The following is a 26,178-nucleotide window of genomic DNA, read 5'->3' as shown; positions in this document are numbered from 1 at the left end:
ATAGAGTTAAATCGATGGGGGGCGTCACAGACTGACCCAAACTCCAACTCAGTGATCTCCCTTGCCGCTTCGCTCATTGATCACTGTCAACACAATGTTTTTAATTCAGCTAAGTGGACTTCTTTTAGTTATATGATTATTTAGTTATTCCCCCCCCCCCCCCCCACAATGTTTTCGAAGTTTACACTTCTTTTAGCATAGGCGAATGTTCCATAATGAAAAAAAAAGATTCTGAATGAAAAAAGGTATTTATTTACACGACCGGTAACTGTACGAAACTGAAAGTAAACAAACGAGTATGTCGACGTTGTTCTTTAACGCCGTTCACTATTATAATGCTGTAATTTAACCCAAGCCGAAACAGATGGAGGCTTTTGAACATTTTCCTGCTGGCCAAGATATGTTATTGTCAAAAGTTTGGTATATCATAATGACATATTAATATATAAGTTAATTTTTAACCGGTCTGACATCACGTGATGAACCATGGTCACGTGAATGTTGTGGTGGTAGTGATCAATGAGCGAAGCGGCAAGGGAGATCAATGAGCGAAGCGGCAAGGGAGATCACTGCGTTGGACTTTGAGACTGACCGTTGGGAAGGGGTGACCGCCGATCAGGGGTGACCGTTAGGAGGGGTTAGACTGTACTCTGTTTTGCAATAAAACTATTGAACTAAAATACATTACATTTTTTTCTGATTTCCACTATGGGTTCAGTTTCTAATCTGGAATAGTTGTCATGCAAATTTTCTTGTCATTTATTCTTATACACAGCATAAAAAAACATTAGCATGACATCAAAGTTTCATTGTAAAGACGTGAAAGCGTCGCAACCACTGTGAACTATTTTAGAAAAGTTCTTTTCGGCAGTGACTAAGGAAAACAATGAAAAAGCTACATGCACGAAGTTCGTTTGCAAATATATTATTTTTTATTGAATACATTGTATAACTATGCAACTGGACCTGCTTGCTAGAAAATGTGTTGCTAAATGACGAGTACCTGCAACTTTGATAGGTCTTACTTCAAATTTAAGGTTCTTTTCAGATTCTGTAGGCTTTCTCGTTCAGGCAGGGCTGGATATCAGCTGCTTTTTAATGTTTTTTTTTTATTTTTAATTTGGTTGTTCAAAGATGCCAGAAAATATTTATATTTAACGAACCTTGACAATATCTATCAGATTAATAAAGGTGCATTTTTTAAATTCATTTACTCATTTAGGAAAAGATGTTGTAAATATCATTTATTGTATCACACTTAACAAAGTATTAGTCAAGTTCTTCCAAGAAAAGACGCTTTAACGTGTATCGGTGTTATACACCGGACATGTTTAAGAACCACACTGTCTATTCGCAAAGAGATCGGCTAAGTTAGTCGGAAAGGCCTGGATTTCTCCGAATTTTAAAACGTCCTAAAATAGACACACAAACCATAAATTTAAAAATGAGTCGATTCCGTTATAAATCAAAAGATGCATGACAACAATTAAACAACTAAATATAAATATGTTATAATGTCATATCTTGGGGAAAATTAAAATTTGGCTCAGTGAAAAGTCAATATTTACATGTCTGTATCGTTATAAATGATATTTCCTCGTTTGGTAAAATTATAATTTTTTCGTGTATTTTCTTTTACATTTTGGGTAGAGGTCGTTATACAAATGAAATGGTGTCTTTGTACTATTAGATCTTGTTAAAATATTTATGTTACCTACAACAAATTTTACTGAGTGTGACAAAAGTTTGATAAATCTTCTTCTAGAAGTCTGAAAAATATTGTCAAAAATATCAAATTGCGTTAGAAATTTCGATCAGCATAGTTGGCTTACGATAACAACTACAACATATATAGTACAGAATTACGATATTCCTCTTTTCTTAGCGTCGTGACGCGCATCGCTTAAAATGTAAACAAAAGAATTATTTGAATTTATTCTGAAAACAGACGAGAATTAGACGAATCGATTACCGCAAAACCACAATAGACATAATCATTTCAGTATTTTCTTTAACATTGCGGAATAAATGTCAATTTGTCTGAAGACGTTTCCTAGTGTTTGATTGTCACGTGGTTTGCTCGGTGGCATACAAAGTTCAGCATTTATTTATCGAAGTATATTGGCGTAGACCGTCATTGCTGTACCTTTAGAATTTGTCCTATTATGCTTTTTCTTACACCGAGATAAACGACCTTGACCCCCATTACCTATTGGTGAACCGTCAAAATCTAAAACATGCTTACGGATAAACTTATAAGAGTAACCGCATTTATGCAGTCTTAGTTGAAACAAACTAAATATGTGTGTATATTCCAGTTTATTGACTGAGTTTCTTGCATATCTATGACACTCAGTTTTTATGATACCCTTACGTATTTTTAGAATCACTAGCAATCTTTTGAAGAAAAATCAACGGTAAAGATTAGTGTTGATTTGGTACTTCCAACCTGTGTCCCGTGAACGAACTACAACAACGATACTTTTACTTGAATATTTTCTGGAGAAACTGCTAGAATAAAGAAAATCTTGCATGTATAGCAGTCTTTCCTTCTATATTTTAAATCTTACCACAGGTAAATTTCGGATAATCATGTGTGAACGTTTTGGAATTCATAACGACTGTCACATTGCATTTCTAGAACAGACGTGGTCACTTCTTGTTTCCAAAACATGTACACAGAGAGCTGACCCATTGAATCATAAATAAATCATACTCTATAAGTCCATCATATTTGTTATTCACATTTTCGAACTGTGTAGCAATCAGTATTCATAAAATTTAAGTTACATCTCATTAGACAATCATTTCCCTTCCTCTTAAAAGGAAGGATACTATTGCATTTATAAAGATCCCGTAGGAAGGATATATGTCGCTCTTTTCATTTTCTCATATCTTTGTCTGTTCCCTTTCTAACTGGCTTTGTTTGTTTATTAAAATTTGATTAAAAACGTTATCATATTCTTAAATCAATTAGTATGTATACATGACAGCAAATTATCATTTCTTAACTCGTGTGCAATAGTACAATTGTTGCCTTTCATAGAAACATCATTTTCTTGTTATATATATGTGTCGTAACTTGGAAGTATATGATCTTTTTCAGTTCGAGAATATTTTTGAGTTATATGAAAAAGACAACAATCCCTATTGTGAAAAACCTATGGCCCACTTTAATTTTAACTACTCCTGTGGTAGGAATGATCTTTTAAAACAGTCAGTTGTTTTTCGATTTTCATTCTGACACAAATAGTCTGAAACTCTATTGGAACCTGTCTGATATAAATCCCGCTGACATTGCTCAAGGTTATTCAGTGATTTATTTATGACAACTATTCAATACACAAGGTTGTATAATTGCTCCCAATAACCGATTGCTGTTCGTTATATCCTGCGAATGATTTTCGTTCGGAGAAAATGATGAGAAAAACATACTATAGATGTTTGTTTTCGGAAGGTTGAAAGTAATGCGGTCATAGAGTATGTGAGTTTACACACGTACTCCATTTAGATTTTGTGTACTAAACAATCAATAGGGAAAGACACACTGGTAAGAGCAAACTGCTAAGGCATCATGTTTTCGAATGATTGTAAATTGATTTAGTCATATGTGTATGATTTAAACAATGGATTATTTTTCATAATTGTGAAAATATTGTTGCTAACAATTGATTGATTCAAGACTAAATCTAAAATATATTCAGTTATTCTATACGCGCGTAAAAACATGTTGAAATTAGATATTTAACAAAACTGTTATAATATGAAGAACATAATATATTATACTGTTTAAAGGTTGTTCAGTATCAAGTGTTAAACTGCACAGCATAAGCGTAAAATGTATTTGTATTAAAACATGTAACGCTGACTTTAACCCTTACCCTGCTAAATTTCTTCATCTTCCAATATGAACAATACCATTAGCTGTTAAAAGGGGTGCTTGCCAAAAAAGATAATGACTGAATGGCGAACCGTGCAGATCATGATCAGACTGCACGGATGAGCAGGCTGATCATGATCTGCACTGGTCGCAAAGGCAGAATCAATCGTGTCCAGCATGATAAGAGTTAAGGTTGTAGACAAATACAGTCGACATCGTACTTGCGACCACCTCTATTAAGCGATTTTCATATTAAACGACCGGTCAAAATCCCTCCCGAATGTTTTCAGTACATAAGTTCATTCCATTAAACGGCTTTTTTATTAAACGACTAGCGACTACATTAATGTAGTCCCGACAGGTAAAATATTCGACAAAAGTATCTATTAAACAACCGGGTGTTGATGATGATTGATGATGATGCTGGTGATGAATTGATTTTATAGAACAGAAACATATGTATACATTTTGAAATATATATACATGTATGTATGTATGTTCATAATAAATACATTTGCATTGACAGTTCAAATAACTTTTCTCTTCACCTGACTGAAATTCATTAAGAGACCATTCCATTAAGAGACCACGTTTTAGCAGTCCCTTGGGTGGTCTCTTAATACAATGTCGACTGTATTGTCATACGTTGTTTCTATATTCTATTAAAGGTGAATGTTCAATACAATTTTAACATTGTTTAACATATTGATAATCAGAATTTCATTTTGAAAGAATCACTGGAGTTGTTATCGCATTTCCCTTTACTGATTTTAGTTAGTAATCAACACTGGGTACTGAGATTTAGTTAATTAAATACCAGTGACTAATCTAGCTTTAGGTAAGTAATGACGAACATCTGATAGGTTCTAGCAGCGACTGACTGTACTGAACTGTATAACCTTTCTTTCTGTCCAAATTGTTGTTTTCTAAGTTGTTATGATTTATGTATAGTTGGCAAGTGAGCCGCCTTATGCAAATATTACATATTGTTAAGTCTTTATTATTGTCTGTTGTTTAGAGCTTTCGGTGCAGACAGATTTTACAAACAAGCGTCTGTAATCTCTGTAACCTTAGGAATCATCTCTACACCGATAACTTGTTAATTTCGACCCTGGTATATATATCTTGCTGTGGGCCTATGACATTTGTTCCTATAAAATGTGTAACATTGCCAATATATTGGATAGGTTGACGTAATATGTTCCAATAATATTTTCTTACAGATGAATTGTCGACTAGAGTATTTAAAAAAATGAAAACAGATTATGTAGAGAATACACTGCCGACACTATAATCCCAGAAGTCTACTTTAAGAGTGGTCGCTTCGAGAGCGGGAGATCGTGAGTTTGCTCCCTGGACGAGATATGCCAAATACATGAAAAATGGTATTAGTTGCTTCCTCGATTGGCGCTAAGCATAAATAGGATAGTTCAAGGACTAGGTGGGATATAAAGTCTTTTGACTACGGCGTGATATTCCATTGAGGCAGCACTATAAATCTGAGCACTGCTACAAGCAGACGCCGTCGTTTATATGATTAGAAAAATGTTGAAACCAAAATACACGCACATACATTAGATAGTCTATTTCAGGCCGTTTGTTTCTATAAATGAAAATTGCTTATTATAGTTAGCCTTCTCCCATGATAACAATATTACGGAAACATCGACGTTATCATTGTTGTGAGTGATTGTTTATTACATTTAATGCAGACAAGTGTTATACATAGCAAATTGTATACAATAGTTGCTTGGCACCCAGTAATAGATTCTGGTTGATGATTTATATTATCCGCTAGGTCGCAGTTTACGCAGTAATAGCAGAATATAGCTTTTAATTTTTAAATTATCTATCTTTACTGAAGACTGAAGATGAATTTTAGGTTAGTTTTGACAACGAGGAAATATGCAAATAAGCACTGACTTACTGACCTTTGTGCTAACCTTATGGAGCAGTAATAAATAGGATCTCATCAGACCACTGCTACTTTATGTACTGCTTATATTTTATTTTCGCATTATTCGACAAATGAGCCGTGCCATGAGAAAACCAACATAGTGGGTATGCGAGCAGCATGGATCCAGACCAGCCTGCGCATCCGCGCAGTCTGGTCAGGCTCCATGCTGTTCGCTTTTAAAGCCTATTGGAATTGGAGAAACTGTTAGCGAACAGCATGGATCCTGACCAGACTGCGCGGATGCGCAGGCTAGTCTGGATCCATGCTGGTCGCGTACCCACTATGTTGGTTTTCCCATGGCGCGGCTCAAATATCGTTTTTCACGTTTGAATTTTAAAATCTAATGTCAAAATCCTTTGGACTTACTTTTTAATTAGTAGCATTTGTTAGTACTTTTCTTACTGACTTTGAAGTTGTCTCCTTGACATTCTTTTCACGTTCTCAACATTTTTACAACTCCACTATTAGTTCTACCACAGTTTTCTTTTCTTGATTAGAAAAACTTCCAATGAGCTCCAGCTGCAACAGTTATATACATTTGTTTATTAGATAATGGTTTGATAATCAATGAATTATTCTCTTTGTCTTCTATACACAATGATTGGAGATTTTCCAGATTCATATTAAAACTTCACATCTCTCTGAACTTCTGTCTTCGGAAAAAGTAATTTTAAATACTAATTAGATTTTAATCGATTTTCCTAATTACTAGTTTTACCGCACATGTTTTCTAAGAGTAATTAAGAAACTATTGCAATTTTAGAGCTTAGTTTTTTTCTCTTACAAAATGGCACAAACAATGTGATGCTTTTTCTGTACTTATCGTGTTCTTCGAAACAACCTACAGACACTGCTTATTCGAGCATTTAATCATATACCGGCTCTTTTGCTTCGGTCAGTATTCGTAGACATGTCTAGTATTTATTCAACCCGGAGAACCAGATTTTTTTTTAAAAAATCTTACAAAAAAGAAACGTTTCAAAGTGTAGAAGTCGGTGCCCATCAGTTAAGCCCTAAAATATCTAGATCTATATTCCTTGTGAATCTGTAAGTATTTATTGCAAGGCAGAGGACGAACAACTTGAGATGAACCGTGTGCCTCCACACCTGAAACAATAGAGATAATGAACACAAGCGGGAAGTCTTACTAACATATAAGGCGGGGTAGGAAATTAAACGTTATCACATAATGTGATACGATTACTTGTCAAATATTTTGTGGAAGTACAGTAAAGTTGTGTACATGCTAAATGTTAGAAATATTTGTACAATGTCACCATGTAAGATTTCCATGTAATCCATTTAGTGTCTGTTTGCTTTGTTTTAATGGGTTTTTTATGCCCCCGAAGGAGGGCATATTAAAATCGCACTGTCCGTCCGTCCTTGCGTGCGTGCGTGCGTGCGTCCGGTTAAATCTTGTCCGGGCTGTAACTCTTCCATCCATAAAGGGATTTTGAAATAACTTGGCATAGATGTTCACCATAATAAGACGAAGTGTCATGCGCAAGACCAAGACCCCTAGCTCCAAGGTCAAGGTCACACTTAGAGCTCAAATGTTAACATGGTCTGTTTCGTGTCCGGTCCATAACTCTGCTATCCATGAAGGGATTTTGAAAGAACTTGGCATAAATGTTTACCATAATGGGATGACGTGTCATGCGCGAGAACCAGACCACTAGCTCCAAGGTCAAGGTCACATTTTCAAGTTAAAGGTTTACAGGGTATGTTTCGTGTCCGGTCCATAACTCTGCCATCCATAAAGGGATTTTGAAATTACTTGGCATAAATGTTCACCGTAATAAGCCGACGTGTCAAGAGCAAGAACCAGACCCCTAGCTCCAAGGTTAAGGTCACACTTAGAGGTCAAAGGTTAACATGGTCTGTTTCTTGTCCGGCCCATAACTCTGCCATTGATGAAGGGATTTTGAAATTACTTGGCATAAATGTTCCCTATATTAGATGAGGTGTCATGTGTAAGACCCAGACCCCTAGCTCCAAAGGTCAATGTCACACTTAGAAGTCAAAGGTGTTTCTTGTCTGGTCCGTAACTCTGCCATTTATCAATGGATTTGAAAATAATTTGACACAAATGTTAACCATATTGAGAAGATGTGTCACACTTATGACCGAGGCCTGTGATTTTTGCGAATACATCTGTGGCATTCTTGGGCCTACTTCGGGGGCATTTGTCACCAATAGTGACAGCTCTTGTTTCAAAAGAATTTCAGTTATATAACAGTGGGCAGTTAACCTAACCAGTGTTCCTGGATTCTGAACCAGTACCAGTGCTATCAACAGAACGATTTGTCTTTTATTAAATGGTCACCGAGAACATACGCCTCGCCAGGAAAAAGAACTGATCACGACGCCGCAACCCGTAGATCCGTGCTCTCCATACTGAGCTACTCGGGCGGGCTCTATTTATTGTGTTTCATGTATCCAATCAATGAAAACGGACAGTGGTATTCACAGAAATCGTTTAAAACCTGAAACAAAACGCTGTTACAAAAGAAAAAAACAACAACAAAACAAAGCTGACTATTACAAAGTAAGTCATTCCCTTTCATTATTCAAATAGAGCACAAAGAGGCGTATATACAGACATATGCACGGAAAACGGCACTCCTGTAACAGAATTATAAACAGTATAAAAACATTATCGAAAATAGCTTCGTAAAGGACAATAATTATAAAAAAAAAACTTCATGTAAGCAATCTAAGACAATCCGCATTTTAGTTTTACGAAGTCATGGCTATATTAACTAAGACTTAATATTTGGAAGAACTTGGCCTTAACTTCCCATAAGTGTCAACATACCACACTAGAGATGAGAATGCAACAACAGAGATCCACGAAAGATACTAAGCACAATATACTTAAAGAGTCTCTGACATAAATTTCTAATCACATCTAGTTAAGATATACTAGGGGAGACTGCCTAACCGCCATGATTCCAAACAATGTGGAAAAGATTCCACAACTGCAAACACAATAATTTTCCCTGTTTTGTATATTTATATTCCTCTGTTTATCAGTTGACATGGTGTGTTCTAATTCATAGACGAACACAAAACGATTAGCTGTGAAAGCGCAAGATAAAAAAGATGATTTCTATTTTAGCTTGGTGGATGACAGACAATGCGCACATTGCAAGACACATTCAGAGAGACTTCATTATTTATTTATTCTAATGTCTAAAATGTAACTTTACTGGGTGTCAGTCCTATCATTCATCTTCATGTAGATTTTTTATATATTTCTACTGCTGTTTACATGGCCATATTGCCAGTCAGATACCTGCGTGAATTTATTTTAATGACTGTTTTTGTGTCATGCAACCTAAATTATTCCCACTATACTGCTGTTATTGCCTAAAAAAGACTGTTTCCACGGCTTGATTCATTGTTTACACGTACTGTTCAAGTTCTATGCTTGGCTTAATATTTCATACAAATGGTCATGTATACTTGGTTTAGTAATATAGCGTAAACTCTATAAACATGCATTAATTATATTCAGCTATTTTAGTAAAACTTTTTGACACATTTGAACTGTTCATATTAATGTTTACTTTCGAAATGCTTGCAGTTCAAATATCAGCCTAGGCAAAACTAAATATGTACAATTCTGACATAATAATTATGTTTTGAAAGAACGTAACTGCGGAAAAATCTAAATGAGTTATATTTATAGTGTTTATGTTGTATTTGACCTACATATTTTGTTAAAATGTACCTTAAATCCTTATATGTTTGATGATGTACTTTTTACTAGTCAAAATAAAATTCTATGTTCTGTTGTGTTTTTTTTTATGTTCTGTTCTGTTCTTTTCCGTTCTGGTCTGTTCTGATATAAGAAAAGAAGTGCTATATTATTAACCTGGTCATGCTGGTAAGTAATATATAGCAAGGATATCTTATTTCTGCAAGGGATTTGTTCTCAGATAATACATTCCACATAGAAGTGTTTAATTCCCATCAAAACAAGGACAGTCAATTGGAATCATGTGATATATACTTAGATAATACACGTCGCGTGATTTTCAACATGGAACCACAGCAAAATCAAGCCACTTTAGACCCACCATGTGAAATGGCTAAAGTGTATACATTATATAAATATTGGTATTATTAAAGGGCGCTAACAACTTGTCCTCGTTGACTTTTTCATTTTTCTATCTATTATATGCGTTTGTTGCTTTGCAGTATTAGCCTAAATATATTATTGTTTGTGTAGTTTAATTAAATGTCCAAATATTTGTCATAAACACATGTGTCAACGCGTGTTTGACCCTACTTGGGTATCAATGCGTCACAACATAGTTGCTAGCGGCCTGCAGTTGGATATTTTAGGAACTAAAGATCAAATTCATGCGATGTACAAATAATATAAATCTCTTTTAGTAAACTAAAATTACGACGTGTCAATTTGTTTTAAAATCGGCTAAATGTAACTGTTTTTCATTACTTAAATCAATTTTCAAATAACGTAAATTTCCTTTATGCGTTTGTTTCGATTGTGGCTGGATATAATTATGTTCACTGTAGTGATTCTTACTGACATGCGCGTCACAGGGGACTTTTTGCGTCACAAGTCGTGGAAATGTACATATTTTGATTATCAAACTTAAGCCTATTTCAAGAGATATATTTGGAAAACCCAAAACGGCATAAAGTCATTTAAAGACTTGACCTACGTAAAATCATATATATCAGTACTTCTGCATACTAACTTTTCTTTATTTTCTTGGCATTTGCGTCACACAGCAGTAGCAAATTGACATTCTGGGCATCTTTAATCAGGACAGTATTGGCTTTGCATAAAACAAATTACGTACAAATGCCAAAAAGGTATAAAATCTCCTGCAGTCGTCCTTAATTACGGCTGTTTAAGCGAACGAGAGACGACGTCAACAGCTGTTAGCGAGACAGAAGGCCGTTATAACCAATCGATAACTATTCTGCAGATATAATAGCTTCTGCCTGCCTTGTTCTCTCAATTCTATATACATAGTCAGCCAGCGCACAATCGCTATTTTTCTGTTAGGCGAACATTATATAAAGACGTTGGTGATATTACGCTAGTGTATTTCTGGGATAATCTAATCGTGTGAGAATTGGCTCATAGTCAAAACACATTTCTTGGCATCATAATTTTACGAAGTGTCTGCTACAAACACGGGATTTATGCATTTTATCAAGAGGTTTGTAGATTATATTCTGACTTATTATCATCAAACTGTATTAAACTGTGTGTGACACAATCAAACTTTTATAAGTCTTGTATTCAGGGACTCTGTTTATTTGGAATATGTTTAAAGAATAGCAATTGCGACAAAGTGTGTGATTTTGTTATATTGCAAACTTAACAGCATAATTATACAACATTCTGTATATTTCCAGTCATAATATGACGGATATCTGTTGTATTATAGATGTATATCAAATGTTAAATGAATGTTTAAATCATCAAATGTGAAACTGAAAATAAGATGTTGTATTATATAACCTACTTTTTTAAGCATTATGAATGATGTAAAACATTTTTGGTTAGAATTTTATATTCCAAGACAGTATCAATATACCTATTTGAATACGATTGAACACTTAAGGTAGTATCTATGACGAGTTCTTTCCGCTTGTCCTGGAAACTTAAAGTTGGTAAGGATCTGTTCGTTAAAATGTTAAAATGAAGCACGAAAACTGTGGCAATCAACTGATTGATAAAATTCGGTTTGATTACATTTCTTCGCGAATAGCGTTTTCAGTATTAAGTTTAAGAATAAAAAATTTCTTTTCAATAAATTAATGCATTGCAATAATGAATAAAATGACATACTTTGATTAATTCCACCGCGATGCATTTTAAACGAATAGAAACACTTACTAACTGACGGAATGATTTTCCAGCCGAATACAATTGCACGAAAGTGACCAAACAAAATAACAGCAAACCTCAGTCATTTTACTGATAATCATAACTTCCTTTTTACCAACTGATTCATTTTCCAACTAAGCAATTACACAACATTTATTTAATTACAATATCATGCTAATGAAATACCAAACGTGAATTTAAAGTTCTGAAATGATTCGGTGGCGTCTCAGAGTTTTCAGTATGTTTTCGGTACTTTTTTTAAAATCTGGGAACGTAAGCACGTTCTCTGTTCATCACGATAAATGCTTCACCATAAATAGTTAAAGTAAATACATGTTCAGATTGCATTGTCGGTTATTTCAAAGAGAATCATTAAAAAGGTAGAGGTTGCTTACAGAATCTCAATACCGATGTATACGGTCAACACACTTGAAATGATACGTTCTTTTATTGTTTGTGCTTTCATTAACAGCTGTGCTAAAGTAGACAAAACATAGTTCTAAAAAAGGTTTCTATGTGCGAAACAATGCAACTGGCGACCAGCCTCTTGAACCTATCCCTTTTATCAGAAAGTCATAAGTATGGGGTTATGTATTATATATTTTTATCCCTACCCATTTTACTGTAAACAAAAATGTAAAAGAAACGACTGAAATTCGGTGAAGTAAACTAAAGACATAAAATACTGTTGTCACGGAATAATGGAATATAAACAGTCACTGGATAATTGTTTCCAGTGGTACATACGAAACTGAAGAGCTAAAACGACAATAAACAAACACGGGAAACGAGGTCAGAGTTTTCCCCGAGAAAATAATTGATTTTAGATCAATGTTAGGAAGAGTCAGTAAGAAGCTGCGCTGTCTAAAAGTAACGGCAAACGTAATAACGATTTTGTCCGAGACAGAAACTTGATTTATAAAAAATTGAATATTCAATAGAATATATTTGCATACTGGTGTAGGATGTCGTCTGGTTCCATGTGAGATGGGTGGTATCTCTAACCGCAATGACGTCTACATTTTTTATTTTCATCTTCATTCTACCGTTTGCAATATGTCCGACAATTAAACATTTCAAGAGATATGTTATGTCTTCTATTATTATTATTATATTATTTTTCTTATTCCTACAATAGATATATATATATATATATATATATATAGATATATATATATATATATATATCAACTTTTCAACAAGACTGATGGAATTATTGCATTTAATGTCTAAAATTCAAATAATCGCTTGTCATGTCTCAATTAGCTTATAAAAACATAATATTAATGATGTAGGTCTACAAGCAATTTTCTCTGAGTATGCGCCGCAATCTGTTTTTACGTGTGAACATCTTACGTACTTAGTATCGGGTTCATACCAGCCGTCTACTAAAGTTAAGACTTTTAACAGTACCGGAAAGCCGAAAGCTAATAGATGCATGCTTACCAGAGAAAACATTCAGTTTAAGAGGGAGTCCCCTCAACTTACAATGCTGTTGAATAATAACGTTGCGCTTGATTATAATATCTATCAAAATTATATATTCCTAGGCATGCGTTCAGAACAAGCTTTATCGTAGCAAAATTGTTATCCTGTTGCTTAAAAATCACCTAAACTATCAATCTTAAGAATGCATAGAAAATGTGAATACTATTAATGTACTTTAATGTGTAAACAGTCTTGTGAATTTCTATTTGCAACTAGACATCTGATTTTGTATAATCTCGGGAATTTCTTGTTTGATAACACAGGTAAACACAGATAGAGACTTGTATGATGCAAGGAGGTATGAATCATACCGGCTTGATAGATTGATTCCACGTGTTAAAACTATTTCTGATTAATATAGGTTATGACGTCCGCACATCCGAAATCCTGTTTCTGGTGTATATGAAGCATTCCGTTCAGATAACAGAATGTATAATAATAGAACGCGTAGACAATATATACATGTGACAGACTTTTTAGAATATCGCAAGAAATAAAAAGAATATAACGAATTGAGATGAAAATTGAAAGATTAAAGGTAAAAAAAGCGTCATTTTTTTCAATATTTATCAACATTTTAAGACAGTATTCTATGTAAAGACACACAACTTTCTATTATGACAAGCGTATAACGTTTTCAACACAGTTGCATCAGTAAGATTACATTTGTGTCAGTAATTGTTTGAATATAAATCTCTTCATTATAACGGTTTAATAAGGTTAATTAAGGACGACTGCACTGTCTACTAATTGCGATAGGGAATATTCCCTGTAATTGACATCGCTGATTTTACCACAGACGTCATCCTAATGGAATCTGATGTAATTTTAAGACGGTTCATTACAAGGATTTTTTATGAGAGAACTTGCGGCAATCAAAGATTTTCTGTAGTTTGATATAATGACGGTATAAATCGGATGCTAGGCTAATGGATCTGATTCTATGGTTATAATTAAGATCTCGTGGAGGCTTATAAAATTCAAGTTATGCAACAAAATGTATACGTAAACAATCATATACACACTCACACTGATATAAATTATTCGTGGACTGTATAACCGGATTTTTTTAACATGATTTATATACTTTGAATGATAATGTACATTTTCTCCTCCCCCCCCCCCCCCCCACCCCCCTTCTTCCCCCACCCACCCCTACATATCTATGGAATTGTTTTCTATAGCGTGTAGAAATAATTTAAGCAGGAAAGAATAAAGAAAGTAGCAAAATTACCATATATCGCCTCTGATCTTTTTCTATTCTTTATCTTTTATCGTTTCTGGTAGTTTCCACAGGTTTCCACAGCCGTGATCAACTGCAATCAATAAATATTAACAATTATACTATACTTTGACGTTGAAGCATTTGCCGTTATTACCCCTTTGAAATGTAATAATGACGGATCGAATTGCAGCGTCCATAATTGGAAATTAATTGGATTTGTCATCATAAATCACTCCGGGAACAGTTTTCTTTCCTTCCACCCATTTGCCCGTGTATCTCGTTAAATATGTGTCTTGAAGAAAAATAAAATCCTTCCTCCTGCAAGAAATTACCGCTTTAGAACATATATTAATGGCTTTTTCTTCCATAAATAGTTTAAAAGCAAAATTCAGATACGTTTCAGGATAATAATTGTAGCAGCTATTTTTGTCATACATTTTAAAAGCATCATTGTTCCATTAACTGTCGAGGAAATATTGAGATTTATGTAAGATATCTTTCATGGAGCTAGATTGATCTGTCAGATTAATTTCCGACATTATCTATAAAGTGTTTCATATGATTTTAATCCTAGATCGATATCGTTTTAGAAGGTACTTCGTATTTAAAATAATACTTTAAACATGATGAGGACATGTCAGTGTCCGTAATGCACGTATGTGTGTGTGTGTGTGTGTGTGTCTGATAAGACTAACTTCTGTTTTCTTCAGCGTTATTAGCTCATTATATCAAAAGTATGCACTTGAATATTCCTGTGAGGAAGAAATGAGTTCAGTCAAGGGAAGATGTGGTGCCTTAATTGCCTTACAATAATAGGCTTTACTATTCATCCTATTAAAGCGCTATTTCAAAAGAATAGAACTGGATAGCACGCACACTGCGGTGCACAGATTTCATCTCACCAGGAGTCGGACTAAACAAAACTTAGTCGACAAATTAGAACAAATTAAAATAAATTAAGTTTGCATTTTACACTTGAAATCTTGAACTAAACTTGAAACTGTTTCAAAAACGTGATTTTTATCAAAAACACGTGCACCTTATGTGTTTTTGCTGCTTATCAGGAAACGTATCTTGGCAGGTGCGATTGAATAATGTATAGCTGGGAATTCCATAGATCATGTTTCTCTCAACACAATATGAAAACTATCATTATTTTATTTATCGTTTCAGCGAGACCATGACGTCATCAGCGTAGCATGGTGCTACAATAACAGATTGTCTCGATGAAAGATTTTTAGTAAAGTCATAGCAGACGAACTATGAGCATGCCTAAGTCACCTCGTTCAAGTACTTCAGATAACCTTCTTCAACTCAATCTCAAAGACCACTACGAGGTTCTACGAGACCTTGGTAGAGGCACTTACGGGAAAGTAGTTCTTGCGAAATGTATGGAGACGGGAACAAATGTCGCCTTAAAGGTGTTGCCAAAAAGCTCCACTAAGCTACGAGAGTTTCAGCGGGAGTTTCAGTATAGTTATTTTTTGTCTCCGCACAGTAACATTGTAGACTCGTACAATGTGGCCTTTGAAACTAGAAGTTCGTATGTTTTCGCGCAGGAATACGCTCCAGTTGGGGATTTGTTCGATGCCATTCCACCACAAGTCGGTATGAAAGAAAGAGATGTTAAACTGGTTGTGAAACAAATAGCATCAGCTCTGGAGTTTATGCACAGTAAGCAACTCGTGCACCGTGATATTAAACCAGAGAATGTGTTAATTTTCGAAGCAGACTTTAATAAAGTAAAACTCATGGACTTCGGAATGACGCGGAAAGACGGCAATGTGATAAGAAAAACTAACGGAAGCATTCCATATACCCCTCCAGAGATATGTGAAGCCGTCCGGAATGAAAATATAACTGTGTCATCAAGTGGGGACGTATGGGCATTTGGAGTGCTTTTGTTTTGCATGCTCACGGGCAATTTTCCTTGGGAAAATGCGGACATTGGTGATATATACTTCAGTGAATTTGTAACTTGGCAACGTAGAAAAACCTCAAAAATACCGTCACAATGGAAACGCTTCACACCAAAATTTCTGCGATATTTCAGAAAAGTTTTAGACATTAAACCAGAGAGACGGTGTGATGTGAAAGAAATAATGAAGTATCTCAATGACAATTGGTTGCTGCCATGTCGCAACTCGGACGACTCAACGGAAGAGGATGAGGATGAATGCGCATCCGGAAGTGACCAAGCGGATAACTTGGCTCTTATCCTTCAAAATCATGGTATTGACACTAAAGTAGACAAACATTTACGAGACGTACGAATATCAGAGTGGTTATTATCTCTGTGACTAGTGAAGGACCTGCAGCCGTTACATCATTACCATGCTAACAAACTTCGGTGCTTTTTCTGTGACTCAAGCGTGCGGTTGCTTTTGGTAACGCTGACGTTTATAAGCGTAATTGTGATGTTATTCAAGTGATTATATTGTGCAATTATCGTGTATATACAATAAGTTTGAATTGTTATTATCCGTATTTATGTTACGAAACATTATTGTTGCATTAACAGACGATAGTTGTTTAGTTATGACGTCAATTTACATTCCTATTATCACGAATTGTTATGTTATGAAATGATACGCCAAAATAGTATTGAAAATATTAAGACAATGTAAAATTACAATATGTAATTTATTACGTGTTATTCCAGTTATTTTCCTTATCGGAATATTTTGCAGGAGTTTGGGTTGTAAAATAAATCGATCAGATACTCAGTTAATAGTCATTTTTCATTCCATGTTTAACACCATGGCCATTTTTATGTAAACGAGTCCTTTTTTTTACAATGCACAAGCAGGATTATACGATACCTTTCTTTTTTATGAACTTTTGTATTTTTTCCCTTTTAATAAGAAAGTATTCAAAAAAGTGGACTATTGCTTTTGAATCCCATGTAATTTATAAACTTGCATTTGTAATTTATAGACATTGGAATATCTCAACAATCTCTACCAACAGGCAAGTTTTGAAACTGTGTGTTGCTTCGGAATTGATAAATTTCCAATCTCTCCTGTTTGTGCAACCAAGACAGGTAAAGGGAGGAAATGAGAATTTTACAAACTTGTATTTCTTATGAATTTCGGCTAAATATACATTTGTTGAGGCTACTCACACACAATTTGGGTGGATTTTCATGTTCATCCCCAAGTTTGGCATATAATGCATATATGACACTGAATAATGATAAAGTGAGTGAAAATAATAGTAAAATATTGGTAACAATGCTAGAAGAATGCAAATTTTCTGCATTGTTTCAAAAGCGTTATATCTGCACAATAAGTTTGGTTATTTATAAGAATGTCTTGCAAAAATCTTATGTCAATAGGTTTGTACCACTAATCACTTTCAGAGAACTCGCGTTTTATGGATTTTTGAGAGAAATTACTTTTGCATAAAATATGTGGGCTAGTCCTTTTAAATTAAATGTACATATTTGGCAAACATAATACAGTAGTTCTTATATCTATATGATTTCTTAGACAAAGTATGCTTCTTAAATCTATACACATGTTAAAATAACCCTGATCTTAGTTTAGCAACCAGGATAGGAAAATCAAATTTTTAAAATAATTACAGTGAAATTTAACATGTATTAAGCAGTCAGTGGACACACAAAAGTGTAAATGATCATTTGTTAAACTTTCGAATATATCCATTGCGTGATCAGAATCTGATTAATCACATTTAAGCTGTAAAGTTATTTTGTTCCAGAGTGCAATCGGTTTATAAAAAAGAGACGTAAGCTGTGTTCAAAACAACACGGAATTATTGCATTTGCTCCAAGTTCTGATCGATCCTTTTGCCGTAAATTGAACTTCAGAGAAATTTCTCCTTGCAGAAACCTTACAAAAGAGATAAATATAACGCAGGAAACATTTGATTAATAATTCTTTAGAATGATTTGGTATTACCAAGAATATAATAGGAATCTGTGAAGGGTTACGTATCGATAGGAAGCTGAGCTCAAAGTTTTAAAATAATAATTATTATGTCAATAAATAATCAATATGTAATACATACAAAACCTAACCAAAGTGCAAGACAACGGGGCCTCAGTTGCCGAGCGAATGGGCAATATCGAAGCAACCCTCATTGCTGCAAGTCTGAAACCCAACTGTGGATGTACCGGGCTTGCAGTGTATTGAAGTTTCTGCCAAGGTGCCTATTATGCCTTTTGGAAGATGGTGAAAATGTCACGGTATAGAACTTGAATATTAAAACGGGGAGAAAGTGTGTAGGCGACCGGGTAGCTCAGTCGGTAGAGCATCGGAACGGTATTCCGACTAATCAAACCTCCGATGGTGTGCAATATATTTCGTGTTGCAAATAGTATCTTTATGAAATAATTACCATGTTTAGAAACTTTATACATTTTCAATCACACTGTCAACTTTGAACAAAAATCGAGCAATTGTATCATATTATTTCAGGATTTGTTTTGGTTTTTTGAAGTCACTAAATATTTATGAGTTTTCTGTTTTCTTAAACATTTAAGGATTTAAATTTTTACTGATATTTGGCCAAATAGCTATCCACATTTTAATATGTTTGTAAGATAATAGCAGGATACAGAAGCAATATGTTTCCTGTCTTGTAACGAAGCTCGATCGTTTATGAACTCTAAATATTTTAAATTTATTCTTTATGACCTTTTAAAATTGGGCAAATGTTGCTAAATAACTAGAATGTTTCAATATGTTAATTACATTAGTCAAATGCACATCTTGTCATTCGAAAAGCTTAGCAAAAATATTTAGAGGGCGTGAAAATTTCGTTATGTGTGTATTGTATATTGTTTAAATGCTTTCAAGACAAATCTGGCTAAAATAGTGGATATTATAGTTTTCCTGAGTTTAAACAAATTTACAATGCAATATGGTATGAAATGGCTGCCTGATACCAGTCTCCATTTGAAGTTCACATAATCTCCAGCAAGATTTTTTTTTGTAAGGTTAAGATATTAGTTCTTGGTTTGAGCATAAAAATATTCCCTGAAGTAACAAACTTTCGAGTGTGAAGTACACAACTTGTAGTTAATGATTGTACATTCTCCTCTACAGTTCCAAGTCTGTAAATTGAACACAATAATCAGCTACACCTGGGTAAGAATATCGCAGTGTTCCATTTCTTTATGGTTCCACGTTGCATTAATTACACTCAGTCTTAAAAATAACTAAAACATTACATGAAAAGAGGAAGACTATCATTTTGTCGTAAATTGCTGGAGCTCGAAATAGCTTCGTCGTGAAGTGTTCAGTATTTTCCCCGGAACGCAAGAGATAAACGCCTACTGTGCGAAAAGATGAAATTGGGTTGTCTGTAAATAATTCCAGCAGGAACACAACTTAGGTGACACATTTGATGGATTAATGGAACTATTTCCTTAAATAATTCACAAGAGGTATCCAATTTCAGAGAAAAGAGCATTTTGTGTGGCTAGAAAAAAACGTTGACCATAAAACTGGAAAATAGGTATATGCAAAGACCACGATTGCCAAAAAGTACTTCAGATTCAATCAAAATTTTGAGTATGGCACTACTGTTAATTTTCGATTCACAAATATGAAAACAACTGTATTTCCAAAATATTGTGAAGAAGTTGAAGGGACATACCTTTTTCACACTGCTCGTATATTTATAGGTTATTATCTCCCGCTGTTTTTTTAAAGAAAAATGGGTGTGTGGATAGAAAAGAGCTGAACCCATCCGTCCGTCCGTCCGTCGCACTTCGCTCTGCCATTAATCATTATCAGAATTGTTATTCAGAATCCCAGATCTGAATTGATTTGTTACAAGTACATCCTGTACCAATATGTGCCATGTGCAAGACCCAGGGACAAAATGTCACAAATTTCATCATAAGTTCTCTCCTAAGCATGGGCTTTTAAAACCTATAATACTTATAAATTTGAGAAATATTTCATTAATTCAATTTCGGCACATATCTATTTTTTTCTTGTTTGGTTTAAATTCTAAGAATAGCCGAACAATTTAAATGAATTTACTTAATGAAACACCTTACACCTAAGTTAGAATTTCTAAATTACTTGACAAAAATATTTCCTATAAGAAACTACGAGTCGCGCGCAAGATTTAAAACCCTTAAAGGTCAAGGTCACACTTAATTTGAGATAGAATGGTGAGAATAGATGTTTGGTATTTTTGCTCAAGGTCAAAATATTTGTTAGAGTCTGTACATTTCAGAACTATTTGATGCCAGTTTCTAGTCCGTGGACAGAGTACTCAAATTCAAGATGGCCGCCATAATGGCCGCCGATAAGTGGAAAATGCTATCCCTGATATATAAAAAGTAGAATTGTTTCATGGATGTAAATTCATTTTAATTTATTGTAATGGCTGTATTGCATATAATAATACACCATTATATACATTTATTGATAAAACATGATACGCTTACACATTTATGCCTGTTTTTTTTCGGACACAAATGTGTCACATGCATTTTTCCTTTACACATGTTGAATATATATTGTTCATTTGTTTGTATTTACTGACATTCTTTACAATCTCCGCTATAAGAAGGTATTGTAAGGTATAATATCATGTCATTTCATGTTCAGTTTGCCTCTTAAATTAATATAGATATATTTAAAAGTGGGTGGGGGTAAATTGATCTATAAAATATTAAATGTCAGGTGAAACATCTAAGTTCAAACAAAAGCTAATTACTATTTAGCGAAACCTATATAAATTATCAAAACACAAGATAGCATAATTATGTGGATTGTATGTATATAGACTGTATGTATACAGTATAGTAACAAAAAAAAACAAAGTCCCATAACTATGCAGAATATTTATCTAAAAGAACGTAACATGCACCATGCACAACTAGGGTTGGTACTGATCAGTTGTGTGAAGTTTCATTAAATTGTGTGCATTGACTGGTTCGGAAGATTAGGCGCGCACAAGATTGCATATGCAGACTGTGTGTACATAGTATGTTAACAAGAAACAAAGTGCCATAACTCTGCAATTTTTGTTGTTGAAAGAACCTAACATGCCCCGTGCACAACGGTTGTTACTGAGCACTTGTGTGAAGTTTCATTAAATTGTGTCAAGGGGATGAGGAGATATGGTGCGCACATGATTGTGTCTATGTATATAGTATAGAACAAAATACAAAGTCCCGTTACCCTGCATTTTTTTCCTGAAAGAACCTAACATGCCCCATGCACAACTACTGTTGTTACTGATCACTTCTGTGAAGTTTCATTAAATTGTGTCAAGGGGTTGAGGAGAGATGGTGCGCACAAGATTGTGTCTACGGACAGACAGACAACCCGAAACCAGTATACCCCACCCCCACACCCGTTACAACTTTGTTGTCGGGGGGTACAATTATACTAATTGGCCGAACACTATTGTAATGAAACTGAATGAGCTGCATGACTCCAAAAAACCAAAAAAATCAAAATAATGCCGAGTCCAAGTTCGGAAAGACATTTTACAACCGCCTATGGGCACAATGATAGGTCAGAAAAATATATAGGAAGATAGAGGTAGCATAGACCACAACCAAAGAAATAGTTTGACTGCGTCTGTTCATGGAGGCAATGAAATGTTGGACACTTTTCACATCCCCTTGCACCGGTTTAAGCGAATGTCTATTACAGTAATACAGCAACTCATTTAGTTTGTCTAGTCATTATAGCATCGCGTGTTAAATCACAAACATTCAGAAACATTCCAAATATTCCAAATTGTCTGAATATTGGGTCACCTTCAGTTAAAATATAATCTATAACATGTCTTCAATACCAGCATGCCAAAGAAGGTTTTTTCATTTATTTTTTGGAACTAAACGTGTATACAGTTTCACCTAACCATATTATAATGGATGTGGCTTTTTCCTGTTGGATTTTTTTACCTTGGTTGGTGTTCAAAACATCTGAATTAGTGTCATACCATAAAATAGGCCTGTTCTAGAAAAAGAATGTTTATAATAAATTATTAAAATGGACATCTTTACCAGTCTTTTGCATATATGCACTGGTGTGTTTCCAACGAAAACACTCTTTTAGGAGTATAAGTTTGAATACGAAAAATAAATCAGACACATGCTTCTGCCTTAACAGACACTTATCTCTGAAACAATACAGCACGGCATATAATTGGATCCTAAAGTGATTTTTAATGAATATTTGGCAACATATACACGTACACAGTGGTTTTGGACGTGTACTCAGTAACACACACACGAACGCATTAGTAACAAAGATATAACAAACAGACATCAGACAGTAGGGTACCGCCTTGGTACTCTCAATGGCAAAACACATCAGGGGTGTTTAAACTCACTCTGTAAGCCTAAACATGCTCCTTTGTAATAAGAAATTGTACACATGCAAATTCAGTGAATTGGTATCCATCGCCGAACGAGGTAAAGTTTGCACCCATGAAGAAGCATTCTCTGCCTACAAAAAGCACTTAAATGCACGTTTGAAAGCTTTTCATTCTAAGTTATTGATCAGAAACATTTTTTTACATTTAGTCACAATCACCTTGACATAAGGAACCAAAATAAAACAAAATCTTGTCTCTATGAAAGCTACCTATTTACAAGGTTTGGTTTGCTTACCTCATTCCTAACAGAAGTTATCGAGGTAAAACTATTTTTCTATTTTTAGTAACAGTCTTGAATTTAAGCAACCCAAAATACATCTAAAACCATGGCCTCCATGCAAGCTTCCTAAATTCCAAGTTTGGACGCAATATGATATTCCTTACTGAAGTTATCGCTCAGAAACATTTTTCTATTTTTAGTAACAGATACCTTGATCTTGACCTGAGTGACCAGAACACATACACAATATCCCATAGCAAAAAAATGGACATTAAAAAGACATTAAATTTGCAGATATGCCATATATAGAAAGCATTTAAAGTACTCATAACTCATGTGTTTCTGAAGCAATTTTACTTAATCTGACAGGGCGACATTTCCAAACTACAGTTAACAGTATGATGATGTTTTATTGTAATCCTTCCAAACATGTCTGAGATATGACTTCCGACTGACAGAAAATGGAGGAAAAACACTATTTATGTAACATATTGTAACGACCAAGCCATCATCATTTTACGTCCGGATATAGATTATCCGAAATCAGTTAACTATGATATTCGCCATCTCGGTCATATTACAAAGACGTCCTCACGCCAATACCCGGTGTGGATCAAGAGTTTAGACTTGCCTGTACATTTTTTTTAACCTATTATGTCTTTAGATATTAAACGGACCATATTAGAGACGACGAAACACTAATTAGCCACCTGCTGCCAAACGTGGACGCCATTTCCGTCTAGGACAAAATTTCTACCGCACGCGCGATATCGTCATCCGCTAGATTACGACTCTGCCAAGCTTGGCACCCAATGCCAAAGTAGCCACCCCTCTGAGACTATAGATAGCTGGCAGACCCTGGCACTGGCATCAGTATCCGGTTAGAGCTTGTCCTAACCACTACGCTTTACCACTAGCTTATAATATGCCAAAACAACCTATGGATGTATCTCCTGCCACCAAGTAGGTACAGTAACCATACAAGATTGCCTAGAATTTCTGGCAGGGTTTGACAGTTTGGCAGAATTCCTTAACCTACGAAAATATAACAAGTGCAGAATAAAACTACAAAATTCATGACTAGATAGAACCTTATAGCCTCAAATCTTTTATATAAGTTCCACTACCTAACTCTAGAAGACTTATGACCCTTATCCTATAGTCCAAAAACAGATTACTGCCATTTACCATACAATGTAAACTTAGATTCCTTTCAACTATATAGCTTTTACTCTTTACGTCCATTCCGAGAGCAAGTACCATCAACCAGATTGCCTGAAAAGACCTATATGCAAGACGTGACACCGTTTTTGTCACGTCTCCAATATTACCAAGGCAAGACGTGACACTGTTTTTGTCAAGCCTTTCTTTACTCTTTAGAATTTCTGGAACTACATCTAGATGAAAAACTTTTAACTGGTGCAGACGAGCAGACAAATATTCCTAACCAGAGGTAGGCGAGGAGCCAGTGCCATAATACAGATAAACCATATCCGATTATATTGTTTGTGAAATGGCATTATAATAAATTATTGTATCTTAACTATATTTCAGGTGGCCATATAATTTACTACCCATCATCTGCCTATTTTTCACCACGTGTGTTTAGGAGGGACCTACGTTTGAATATTGATGTGTGCACGGGATAGCAGTATAAAATGTACATAGGGCTATAAGTCTCATTTCCTTTAAGCAATCTGCCTGAAACGTGCTGGGCCGCATTTCCTCAGATCACTTAATATTTCTATCACGTTTTATTGAAATCCATTAAACTTTGCTGAGATATGCCTCCGGACGGACAAAAAATGACGAAATTTTGTTTATATTTGGCATAAATGTTAACATCAGTGAGAAGGACTGTCATGCGCAAACCCCAGGTTCCTATCTCAAAGGTCAAAGTAACATTTATAGGTCAAAGGTGATATCAGATATTGTCCGGCCCATTACTTTGAGAATCTTGTTTATATTTGGCATGAATGTTTAACTCAGTGAGATGGACTCTACCTCAAAGACCAAGGTCACAATTAGGGGTCAAAGGCAGGGCTCGACATGTTGCCCGTGGGCATCTAGTTTCTCGATTAATATACTCAAAACTAGATTTGTAAGGCATACAGTCTTTGACATAGATATCATTAAATGTTACTGTTGTAGTTTAACAACGAAAATGTAAATGTCACTATTTAGCGTTTTACTTGGGCAAATTATAACTGTTTCTTATTTTACGACACAATATAATCAACGTCTTACACTAACTGTTGCATAACTGATGAAATCTTTTGGTCGATGACTGTTCAGTAAAAATGGTTACCCTCTGCACCCACCTAGTGCTTTTACAACATTGGTTAGCTCCTGGCGGACTCGTCAAGGTCATCATGACGTAACAGTGACTGGTCATATGTGGATCTGTCATAGTCGGGCTTTCCAAATGCTTTAGTTATGAAGTCCTGGACCAGTGCATGACTGCAGATTTATCATGAATAGATGAGGACAATATCACTGCGTGCAAGTGGACAATAACTGCAAAGACTGTCAGTCACCAATATAAATAAATATGAATAGAAATTTAACTGTAGACGTTCGAAGATCGTTAAACAATCCGGCAATGGTAAAACTGTATATGTTGATGGCTGATACTTACATAGCAGTCAGTTCTTGGAAATATTGTAGACTTCCAGCAATCAATTGATAACTTAGGTAACGGTCTTAGAAATTGGCCCCATTGTGTTCCTTTATTTGTTCGTGTGTGTGTGTGTGTGTGTGTGTGTGTGTGTGTGTGTGTGAGTGTGTGTGTGTGTGTGAGTTGTGATTTGGGGAGGCTGCGTTTCTGGAACGTGGCATTCCCTGTTGGATATTTGTCTTTGATTTATTTGCTTAAGTTTCATTTTCTTTACTTCGCTTTTCATTAGCCTGTTTCCTTTTCGTAGGACTTGTTCTTAGACAACGGATAGCAGTATTGCTCTTGGGTGTTGAGGACAGCTTGTTGATAGTAGGCTTGGGGTTCCTCCCATATCGGAAAACTCGACGATGACTAAAGTGGGACAGGATGGTCGAACCGGGGACAGAACTTATTAGAACAATTTAACACTCAGTACAATATTTTCAAGTTTATTTACATGAATGAATATTTACAATGAAAAGTGAATAAATGATT

At 34.9% G+C, this 26,178-nt stretch overlaps 1 protein-coding gene across 1 annotated transcript; it reads left to right on the top strand.

Moving 5' to 3' along the window:
• Positions 1-10,832: 10,832 nt before the first annotated feature.
• On the top strand, positions 10,833-17,154 carry LOC123564362 (serine/threonine-protein kinase SBK1-like). The gene is made up of 2 exons (XM_045357884.2): positions 10,833-11,041; positions 15,602-17,154. Exon 2 carries the CDS (start codon positions 15,691-15,693, stop codon positions 16,726-16,728), a length of 1,038 nt encoding a protein of 345 aa, XP_045213819.1. The 5' UTR covers positions 10,833-11,041; positions 15,602-15,690; the 3' UTR covers positions 16,729-17,154.
• The last annotated feature ends 9,024 nt before the right edge of the window (positions 17,155-26,178 follow it).

The sequence above is a fragment of the Mercenaria mercenaria genome, chromosome 2, assembly GCF_021730395.1.
Source record: "Mercenaria mercenaria strain notata chromosome 2, MADL_Memer_1, whole genome shotgun sequence".
In the NCBI taxonomy this organism is placed as follows: Eukaryota; Metazoa; Mollusca; class Bivalvia; order Venerida; family Veneridae; genus Mercenaria; species Mercenaria mercenaria.
The sequence above is the reverse complement of the archived record's forward strand: the minus strand, read 5'-3'. Positions and strand labels throughout refer to the sequence as shown.